Below are 11,380 nucleotides of genomic sequence, written 5' to 3' on the forward strand. Positions count from 1 at the left end.
GCCTCCAGCCTCAGAACGGCCTCCTGCTCTTGAGATCCAGGGCTTCGAACGCAAGCTTTCAGCTCCCTCTTTTTGTTTTTCATCACTCTGATGCTCCCAGGGAAATTCTTTCTGCTCAGGCAAGCACGGCAGGTGGGGAGTGTGTACCCCCCACAGGTAACACCACTGGAAGGGAAGCAAACACCCAAACTCTTACCCTCAATCCAGCACATACCAGTTTGCCCTCATACCACCCCCCAAAGCACCTGGAGAGCCTCTCCACAGCCCAAAAGACCTTCTCTCTTTGGGGGAAGGACGGGGCTCCGGCCGCCAGAGAAGGAAGACCATCAGAGGAGAGGACAAAGATGCACAGGGGCTGCCCAGCGCAGGGCGCCCAGGGCCACATGCCTACCTGGGAGAAGTTGAGCCCGTTGAGCGGGTGGCACTGCTCCTCCACCCGCTCCACGGCCCCCGTGCTCTTCTTCATCTTCTCAGCCTGCTGGGCCAGGTACAGGTCGAGCACAGGCACGCCCCGGGAGCGCACGTCCGTCTCCGTGAGTGAGTTCACCATCAGCATCACCCACACGGGCCTCTTGCGCTCCCAGTTGCCCGCGATGGCATTGAAAAGGTAGTCGGCGTATAGCCCCTTGCCCCGCTGTGCGGGCGTCATCCAGGAGGGCATCATCAGCTTCACGTAGTCCAGGTGGCGCTTCAGGCGCCAGTACAGTTCCCGGGGCAGCACATCCTGCAGGTTCTCCCCGTGGGGCAGCAGCTGGCAGCTGGCCAGCGCCGAGATGGTGTAGGGGTCTGTCAGGTCCAGCTCAAAGTAGACGCGGGCACTGGCCTGGAAGGCTGCCTTGGAGTTGTCTGGGATAAAGTCCCAGACACGCGTGTAGGGGACGTGGATGGTGCCAAACAGATAGGCTGGGGGGTCGCGCCGAATAGTCCACAGGAAGGAGTTGAGGTCCCTTTGCTGTTGGAGGAGAGGAGCAGGAAAACAGTGAGGCCGACGGCAGCAGAGCAAACCGAGGTTAACACGGAGGGGGCAGGAGGAGTGGGGGCGAAAGGCAGACACCTGCATAGGGTCATGGGAAAGAGCAAGGGCTTTGGAAGCTGAAAGACCCACAGGCCAGTACTGGCTTTGCCCTGTCTTAGCTGTCTGACCTTGAGCACACTGTTTCACTCCCCACAGACTCGGTTTCCCCGTCTGTAAAATGCAGGACGAGAGCACCTACCTTAGGGGTCGATGGGAGAATAAAAACACACACTATTATCTAAATAAGTCTTAAGGGCACTGCCAGGCTCAGAGGAAGGGGCGATGAAGGAAGCTCTCGTTATTTATGATTAGCTTTCACTGTTCGTGCCAAGGTCTGCCACACCACCTGAGAACATTCATGCTTGGCCAAGCCAAACCTTCACCAGTGGCGTTTCATGGGGAGTGTAGGGAGAGGGGGAGCAGGAGTCCTGCTCTGGTAAGAAGGGAGGAAGTCATATAACTTAAATCCAACCATTAGAAGATACTTGCCAAGAGCACTTTGAAAGCAGAACACCCATTAAAAATAGCACACCTATTTAAACAGTAACTTCCCATTCACCAGGGTGGATACAGTTTTCCTTCTGGAGGGCAGATCTGGGTGTCCGCTACTCTGCTCCACCAGCTGAAACCACAGATGAGAAAGTGCTTTAAAAGCTGCAGGCTAAGTGAAGTCTCAGGCCCTGGCTTGGGAGAGGAGGATGCCATAGAATCAGGAATTGTACATATTCTGGGTGCTTTCTGGGCTGCTCCCCTAAATAGGCACACCTGGTTTCCAACACCAATTCTCTGTCATTCATCGCCTAAGCTCTTACCAGGGTGTGTACTGGGGTGAACACAGAGGGGCATGGAAAGAGGGGTCATTTCTCCAGATCCAGTTTAGGGCTGGGGGTGAAGGGGCATGAGAAAGCAACTGTCATTTCTCACAGGCCAAGTCATTTTCCATCCAGGGAACCCCTGGGCTGTCTGTCCACATGACACCTGCAAGCTTCAGCCCAATGCATAACATTCTTCTACCTGATGTTAGCACAATGAAAAGTACTTTTGGGGGTGAGTGGTGGGAATGGGACTTCAATTCACTACAATCCACAATTGTAAATGCCAGCATACTAGAGATACAGACCGGCTCCGAGCCCCTGCAGGCCAGAGCTCCCTGTTCAGGCAGGAGTCAGGACCCGGAGGTGCACCTTGCCCAAGGTCAGCTACCTCTCTGCTAAGAAGGCAGCAAGTGAGCACCCTACAAAATCATCCCCTGGTCCCCAGGCCTCCAATTCATGTTATTTTCAACATATTAATTAACACTTTGAGGGAGGACACTGAGGGAAATCAAGAGATTCCTTGGTTTGGAAGGAAAATTAGGAGAACCAATAATTACTCAATCCCAACGAAGTATTAGGGCGGCATTCATTTCCTGGCACTGCTTTCCTTCTCCTCTGGAATCTTTCCCCCCTTTTTTTTGTCCAATGGGGGCATTTGGTAGAGTGGGTGCTGGGGACTGGGCCGGAGAGGGAGAGAAAAGTGGGAAACTGCACCAGGGAGAAAGTTTGCCCCAGGTCAGAGTGGGAGGGCAGGGGACAAGGGGAAGTCTGGCAGGGGCGATGTGGCGATGGGAGAGAGGAAAGGTCTGACGGGAGTCCGAGAAAAGAGGGCAAGGGACGGTGGCAACGGACAGTCCGAGTGGGCAGAGGGAAAGCAGGAGGGTAAAGACAGGATAACAGCAAGAAAAAGTGAGTCAAAGGGGCACAGAAAAGAACCGTTCGAGCAGGACCGAAAGTTGGGGACAGCCCGAGAGCGGAGAGTGTCAGCGAGTGTTGAAGGAACGACCGAGGGAGCCTCGATCTCCGCTCCCCGCGCGGAGCTGGGACCAGGGCGCCAGAAGCTAGGGAAGGGCGCCCGAGGCGGCACCCGGCGGGCAGAAGTGGAGCGGGTGGGCTGAGGTGGGTGCGGAAGGCAGGACCCCAAACCACCGTCCCCACGGGGCTGCAGTGGTCTGGCGGCCGGGAGAGTGGCCGGGCGGGCGCTCGCTCACCGATCCGGGCGGCCGGCACTGTCCTCCGTCCGGGAGCTGCGGGTGGGCGCGGGCGGTGGCGAGGAGGGCGGCGAGCAGCGGCCCCGCCAGGGCGGCGTGCATCCTGCCGGGGCCCGCGGGGCGCGGGGGACCCTCCTGGGCGGCACCCCCTCAGCGGGGCGGGGAGCCCCCAGCTGGGTACCGAGGTTCCTCTGGAGCGCGGGGCTCCAGTGGCTGGATGCTGGGAGCCCTTTGGGGCGTGGCTGGATGTCCCTGCCGAATCTGGGGTTCCCTCGGGGGCGGGGCTCCGTCAGTTGGAAGAGGGGTACCCTCTGGGGCGGAGCTCTTCACCCGGGCGCGCAGCCCTGTCGGCCGAGCCCTGGGGTTGTGAGAGCTCGCGGGGGTCTCGGGGCGCGCGGAGGTCCCGAGGTGGTGTCGCGGTCCAGGGGCGCGCGGGGCTCCTGGGGCAGTACTGGGATCCCGCGGCGCGCGGGGTCCTGGGGTTATGCCGGGGACCCGGGGCGCGCAAGGTCCCAGGGGTGCGCCGCACTCCAGGGGTCGCGCAGTGGGACAAGTGCGGCGGAGGGCGCGGCGGGGGCGGGGGTCGGATCTGTGTGCCCAGCTGCCCCTGAGCTGGGCTCAGAGGGGCGGCGGACGGCCGCGCGGCCGCTGCCCGGGCTCCGCCATGCTGCTCCGCGGCCGGGAGGGAGGGAGAGAGGAGGGCGGGAGAGCGGCGCGGAGCCGGGCCGGGCGGGGGGCTGGGGCCGCCGGGGCGGGGGGAGGGGAGGACCCGGCGCGGGACGCGGGGGGCGGGAGGCCGCGCCGGGCCGGGCCAGGACGCAGGGAGTCCGGGCGAGCTCCGCGCCCGGGCGCGGCGAGGCGGGGTCTGTTGGGCATGGCAGGCGCTCGCTCGCTCCTCTCTCGCTCCCTCGCTCGCTCCCTCACACACGCGCGGAGGGAGGCGAAGCCCGCAGCAGCCACTTCCCAACTTTCCAAACTTCCCAGCGCAACTTTTTCCTCTCCTCCCCTGCCCGCGCCTCCTCCTCCCGTATCCCTCCCCCTTCCCCTCGCTTGTTCCCGGCCGGCCCGTAGCTTCCGCAAGTGGCCGCCAGAGGGCGCCCGGGCCGAGGTCCTGCTCCGTCAACCTCGGTGGGCTCGGAAGTGGACGTGGACCTGGCGGGCAGCAGCAGGTTTGGGCACTTGGACGAGACTATCCGATGCATCTGATGCGCAGATTCTGGTGGGAGTGAACAGCGAGAGGGTCAAGAGAGGGCACACACTCCCAAACTAGCTGGGAAGGCAGCAGTGAAAAGAATCCAGGGAAGCTAGTATGTACAACTTTGTATCCATAACTGACATGCGCTTAGTGGGTGCTCCGCAAACAGTAGCTGAATTAAAACAACAAAATAATCCTCCTCAAAAATTTTTGGAACTTTCCATGTAAACAGACGGGTCTCATTAGTTTCTTTGGACCCGCACGGGATCCCTAGGAGGTAAGGATTCATATCCCTGTTCCTTAGACGATAAAAATTGAAAGAGCCCTTAAAACCAGCCCCCTCTGCTCCTGAGAGGCAAATGAAGTTTAGATAAGGCCAAGGGGCCAGGCCCAGGCCTCCGGACCATTCCCAGTACATGAGAAAACTCAGTCACAATCACCACTGCCCAGTTCTGTTAAGTGAGAAGTGGCTGACTCTTCCTGTACTGACAACCGAGACTGAAGTATGAATTGGGTAGAACTGTCAGGAGCCCACAGGCTTGAGAGGGAGACAGGTGCTTAAAATGCAGACGATGAGTGCCAGGAGAGACAGAAGTACAAGTGAATGGAAACAGAGAAGAGCTCCTAACACAGCCTGGAGGCTCAGGGAAGACTCCTTGGAATGGTCTTAGAGGGTAAGTCACAAGTAGCTGTTTGGAGGGCGTAGGTGCACAAATTCTTCCAGGTGAAAGGCTTAGAGGTGGGAGAGCACGGGTGCCAGCAGGGGTCTGCACACAGTTCTGGGTGGCTGGAGCAAAGAGCCAGGGGTAGGAGCTGAGGTTATGTCTCCTGGCCAGGCTGCAGAGTTAGTACTTTGCGTGTACTAGGTGGTGGGGCATCAGTGCAAGATTTGAAGTAGCACCTGGTTGGAGCAGATCGGTCGGTGCCTTTCAGAGGCATTGATGGGAGGGAGAGTTCCAGGAAGGGCGCCCTCTGGGGAGATAGGCAGGAAGTGCACAGGTCTCCTGACTCCCAGCCCAGTGCTCTCCCACTACTGCCACCCATGCCTTCAGGCACAAGACTGAGCAGCTGGAGAATGGCCACTGTGGAAGGTTGGGAGGGGAAGGCCAGTTGGGATGGAGGGGCAAAAAGGTTTTCAGGGCACGAGATCTGGCCTTTGAGAGGAAGAAAGTGGGATACCAGAGACTGGCAGTTTGAACCACATGAGATTGCCATTTCTGTAGATCAAAAATTAATAAATGTTGACAATTTCATATAGTTCAACCTGCTAAGTGCCCAGAGCAACTTCAGTCTCTTAGCCATGCACATATCTGGTGACAGACGCTGAGCAGGCCAAAGTGCCCAGACAACACAGGAGAACAGTGTGGCTCCATGTTGCCCACACACAGAGCTCTGAGGGCTGCAGCTGTGACCAAAGAGAGTCCTCTAAAGAGCCTCCACTCCCCCATGCTCCAAAACTGCCTACAATACCAACCCTCTGCTGGGTGAGGATGAGGTGAAACAGTTGGGAAGTGGGAGGAGAACTTAATTCCACTGAGGGGGAGTGTGATGATCTCTATGGGTACCTAGGAAAGGCAGAGAGACAAAAAAAGGACCTGACCAAGTTAAAAACTGATCCATAAATTTAAAGTGATGTTGCATGTGAATATGTGTGTGATTTTTTAAATGTTCCAGGGCTTCTTTCCTAAAATAAAAGTTTTGTTGGCTAATTGGCGTGAGTTCCAGCTATGATATCTCTTCTTTGGCCCTATCCTATGGCTGTGTGACCAGAGACAAAGCAATTAACCTCTCTGTGTCTCTCTCCACCCAGCTTCCTGTTCTCGTGATTCTCCGAGTCCATGTGTGCAACAATGCTTTAGGGTTTCCACTGGTATTGTTACTGGTACTGGTAACAAGAGGCAAGAGCAAGGAGGTTTCTCTACTCTAGGGATATACTGGAGAGAATTGAAAAAAGCTGTCTACACAAAAACTGTGCACCAATATTGATAGTCGCATTATTCAAAATAGCAAAGAGGCAGGAACAACCCAAATGTCCGTCAACAGATGGACATACCAATGTGGCATTTGCATATGGCCAAATATTATTTGACCATAGAAAGGAATGAAGCGCTGATACAATATGGATCAATCTCTGAAACATTTGGCTGAAGATTAAGAAGCCAGTCACAAAAGAATGTGCATAATATTCCATTTATATGAAATGTCCAGAATTGGCAAATACATAGAGGCAGAGAGTAGATCAGTGGCTCCTCAGGGGCAGGAGGAAAGGGGAGGTTGGGGACCACAGGTAAAGGTTACTGCATTTCTTCTGGGAGCAATGAAATTTTCTAAAATTGATTGTCATGATGGCTGAACACTCTGCAAATCTGTTGGAGCCATTGAATTGTACAGTTTAAAAGGGTGAGTTGTATGGCAGGTGTATTGTGTTCCACACAGCTCTTACTAAAAAAGAACAAACAGGAGATAGTGCTCCCCGAGAGCAAGGGTCTAGTGTTTCCAAACAGTTTTCTCTCCTACCTGGTTTTTGAGAGAAATACTGGATGGTCCTACAGTCCCAGAAATTCCGCTAATGTCTCACTGAGCAGCTCTGGGTGGCCTCCTCCCTCTCGTCAGAACAAGCTCGCAGAGAAGATAGCCTTTACGAGTCTTCTGTACGTGGCTCGAGTTCAGGATTCCCTGGCCACAGTCTGCCCAGGTAGCCTTTAGGCAGGATGGGAAGGGCACAGGGCTCAGAAGGCAGGCGGTGGACTCAGCTGCCTGCCTCCTCTCCCCGGGCACATCTGGCCCACTTTCCTTTTATTGCATTTTAATTAAGTTGTTCAATCAGATGGGTACTAGGAATCCGTAGGCTATAACAGCTCAGGCAGGAACAGAAGCCTTGTAGCGGAACTAAACCAACAAAGTCTGCCTCCTGAGCAGATCCAGGAGCCCCGGGGCCTGCCCAAGGGCGCCTGTCCCGCGATGAGGGGCTTTCCTGCTCTGCTGACTCAAAGGAGAAGCCTTGCTCTGGGCCGGAGGGCTGCCCTCTTGGCTAGCCATCGCCTGGGCCTCTGGCCACCTGGTGCTTTACTATGGACCTGGCCTGACCTGACTTCCAGCTCCAACTTCTCTCCTAGTTGTGCCCAACTCCCACGCACTCCCAGGCTCTTTCTTCTCCACTGCAGCTTCAGTCGGTTGAAAGTTAATTCTAGATGGAAAGACATGATTGCCTTGGGGAGCAGGGAAGAAGGGAAGTAGAGTCCAGGGTCATGCAGAGGTCAGCAGGGCTGAAGACAGTCTAGAGTGAGGGAAAGAACCAGGAAGAAGGTAGAGACCGAAATGATTCAGAAAAGGGCATCCGCTCATTCCCTTACAGGAGTGGGGAGATAGCCGCATGATCGTAGAAGCACAATAAAGCATTAGAGTTTCCAAACAAGATGGCAATAGTGAAAACAAAAAGCCCTCCTATGGCCCATCCCAGCGAGGGAATAGAGAGCACAGAGGAATCAGCTCCAGCTTTTGTCCTCAGGGAGCTTGCAACCCAGTGAGAGAGAAATGCAAACAAATAGGGTGCTTTGGGAAACAAATGGGGGACTGGGGTGCAGCAGCCTTAGGAGAGAAGAAAGTCTGGTTTAGGAGAGAGGAGATCAGCAAAGGTCTTGGCCAAGGAGGTGATGTTTGCGTTGTTTTCCAAGGATGAGCAGGACTTGGGTGGGAAGAATGAAGACAGGAAGGTCATTTCAGACAGTGGGGTCAGCACATGCAAAGGCATGGAGGTGTGAGTGTTTGGCATACTTGGGGAATTGTGTATGACGATGGGGAGAGAGAATTCAAGAACTGCTGGGGAGGGTCAGAAATAAGACGGCACCAGGGATGGCCTTGCATGATCTTGGAAAGAGTACAATGTTGATGTTCAGAGGATATAATCTTAGTTTGTGCTGCGTACATTGCAGGTGCTGCTTGAGAGTGGCTACATGTCAGGGCCCAGACGAGATGTGTTCCCATCCTGTGTGCAGCCATTGGTGACGTAAAAACAGTGTTACTCACCGACTCTGTTAACTACAAGTACTTACGGGGGCCCCATGCACACTGTAGGGTGCTAGGAGTGAAGCAACATAGTCCTGACCTCTGGCTATTTGCAACTTTTCTACAAGACATTAAATACTCAGGTGACTCGTTAAAGTGCATTTCAGTGCCAGGTGAGGAACACGGTATTGTGGAAGTCCAGGAGAGGTCAGTGAGAGTTGGGGTGTCAAGGGTACCTGGGAGGAGTGGGGTTTGAATTAGGCCATGAAGGAAGAGTAGGACTTAAATAGAGGGAAAGAGCCCTACTTGCATCCCAGGTAAGGGGAGTGCTGAAAATGAAGGGACAGAGGCGGGGCAGGGAATAGAACCTTCTGGCTGGAGAAGAGGGGTGATGTCGAGAGTGGGCTGGAGTGGAGGCTGGGTGGCATGGATGGACGTTGGCAAGCGAGGAAGCTAAAGGAGCTGGGGGTCACTCTGACGAGTTCTGGGCCAGACCCTTTATGTAAAGGATCTCAGCCACGCTGTGAGGCTGATGTTTTTATCCCTATTTTAAAGGTGAGGAAACTGAGTCTCAGAGGGGACACATGCCATATTCTAGCCACACAGCTGATAATTGGAAGGCTTGGACTGTCCAGTTTTTTTCTACGAAACCACTTGCTTCTTTTAAGACAGCAATGGCCATGTAGTACAGGTTGCGTGGGTCAGACTGGGTGTGGCTGGTGAACACACACACACACACACAATTACTGGGGACACATTTACACCACATATGGCACACACTGAGCTGTTTCTCCCATCTGATTAGGACAGCGGGGTGATTGTCATTTAGGAGACGTCTGCCTTCCACTTTAGCCCGAGCTGTGTAAGGCTCCATTCCTCCATGTAGGATTCAATAGACATATGGAAAGGGAAGAAAGAAATGTGATGCTTGAAACAAAATACCCCATTGAGCTGACCACTAAATAGCACTTAGACCCCAAGTATACACACAGCTGCTTTATGTAATGAAGGCTGTGGACCATGTTCCTGGATATAAAATAACAAACCACATATAACGTTTTACATTGCTGTGTAATTAGCACGCATCTGAGAGTGTGCGAGGGGACCAGGGTGAGTGAAGGGGGGGCTCAGGCCCCGGGCCTCAAGCACAGAGAGCCATGGAGGAAAGAGCATGTGCTGTGGGGCCAGGAAGATGGGAGTTTGAATCTTTGCCCCCCACTTGGCACCTCTGTGACCTTGGGCAAGTCATTCAAATTCTGTGAACTTTCAAACTCGAATGTGTCCATTGGAGTCAAAGTTCATACCTTACAGCAATTGCTTTTGTCCCTCCTACCCCCACAGGGACGTTTGGCAATATCGAAACACATTTTCGGTTATCATACCTGGAAAGGTGCTACTGGCCTCTAGTGAGTGGAGGCTGGGATGCCGTTAAACATCCCACATGTGCAGTTCCCGCAGCAAAGAATTATCCCAAAGTACCAATTGTACTGAAACTGAGAAATCGTGTCTTACACAGTTGCTTGTTTCAAGGATATAATTATTACTAACTTGTATTGAACATTTATTATGTGCCCAGCACTGTTTGATCACTTCAGTTAAATGTGTTAATGCTTAACTCCCCCGATGAAGGAGGCACTATCATTCTCCTCATCTTACGGATGAGGAGACGGAGGCCCCCAAACTTGCCCAAAGTCATCTGGCCATTGGTGGTGGAGTCAGGGTCTGAACCCAGGTAGTGTGGCTCCAGAGCCGCCACATGCTAGACGAGCGTGTGCTTAGCAAGTGCCTCCTCAGTGCGTGGCACGTGGTGGTGATGGGGACTTCCGTAAGGCGGGGAGAGCATTCGTTTGCTCACTCATGCAGGCAAGACATATGTACTGAGAGTCCAGTCAATGCTTGGCACTGAAGACCAGGTGAACAGCACAGGTCGGGCCTTTGCTCGCACAGACCTTACTCTGCAGTCAGTGAAGAGAAGTAACGAGGAAGTAACCAATCCTAGTGGAGATCCCAGAGGTGATAGAGAGTATCTGGTGGGTGATGAGCAGGAGTCTGCGGGAGGAGGGACGGGGAAGAACACTCCCAGCAGAGGGACCGGCCTGGGCCAAGTCCAGGGAGGGCGTCACCTTGGTGTGTTCGAGAAACAGAAGTCTAGCAAAGCCGGACACATAGGACACTGGAAAGAAAAATCTAGAAGATCAGATTAGGGAAATGGGAGGGAAAGTGAGACTTTGTAGGTCAAAGTAAGAAGCTGGAATTCTAGCTTTACTGAGGAGCTATAGGAAGGTTTTAAAGAAGAATAACATGATCTGATTTATATTTTTAAAACACGGTTTACACTTTGGTGCTGAAGTCGGTAAGGTGGCAAGTGAGGAATTCAGGAGGCCCCATAAGGGCACTGGGGCAGTGGTCAAGGTGAGGAAGGGGAGGCTAAGACAAATGAAATGACTTGTCCGGGATCTTACAGTACTGAACTTTTTTTCTGACTCTACCTCGTGTTCTTTCAGGATTCCACTGCTGCCTCCCTGCAGAGGCAGTGGCCTTGGAATCCAGTCAGCCTCTAAAGTGGCAGAAGCTCCCCGACGTTAGGCGAATTTTCGCCTCTCAGCTTTTTCTTAATCTATCCAGAGTGTTTAGCAGTCCTATCTCTGTCTCCCCGTCTCAGATCATCGGATGAGGGCGCGTGATGTCGACTGTTTCCTCGGAGATCTAAGTCCGTTTTCCTCGAGACTTTCCAGACGTGCTGCAGCTGGAGTGATCGTCATCTCGAGCTGTCACAAAACGCATTAGCTCAGCACTAAGGAAATGAGTTCTTAAGAGAGAGAATTCAAAGGATTGCCAAATACACAGGGAAAGACTATGGTTTGACAGAAGCTTGACGGAGGTAGAAACTGTCAAGTTTTTCATTTAACGTTGTGCATAGGTCGTATTCATAATAGCTGCTACTCCTAGCTGCTCTGGATAAGGGATACTGTTGGAGCACTCCTGTGTCAGGCATTTAGCAACGTGTGAGGGTTATGAGAGTTCCAGTTATGACCTCATCAACACTTGGTCTTGTCTGTTTTGTAATTATAGTCATCCCTCAGTACTCGCCTAGTATTGGTTCCAAGACCCCGGTAAATAGCATCGTATTTTCATACAA

At 53.6% G+C, this 11,380-nt stretch overlaps 1 protein-coding gene across 1 annotated transcript in view; it reads right to left on the bottom strand.

The window, feature by feature from the left end:
• The window catches only part of TRABD2B (TraB domain containing 2B), a 208,644-nt gene extending 204,919 nt beyond the window's left edge, over positions 1–3,725 (bottom strand). Inside the window, exons 1-2 of the mRNA XM_053920716.2 lie at positions 3,042–3,725; positions 392–952 (exon numbers count right to left, since the gene is read on the bottom strand). Coding sequence (XP_053776691.1) covers positions 392–952; positions 3,042–3,143 — 663 coding nt within the window. The 5' untranslated portion in view covers positions 3,144–3,725. The remainder of the gene's footprint in view (positions 1–391; positions 953–3,041) is intronic.
• Positions 3,726–11,380: the final 7,655 nt, after the last annotated feature.

This window comes from Desmodus rotundus, chromosome 3 (genome assembly GCF_022682495.2).
Source record: "Desmodus rotundus isolate HL8 chromosome 3, HLdesRot8A.1, whole genome shotgun sequence".
Taxonomy (NCBI): domain Eukaryota; kingdom Metazoa; phylum Chordata; class Mammalia; order Chiroptera; family Phyllostomidae; genus Desmodus; species Desmodus rotundus.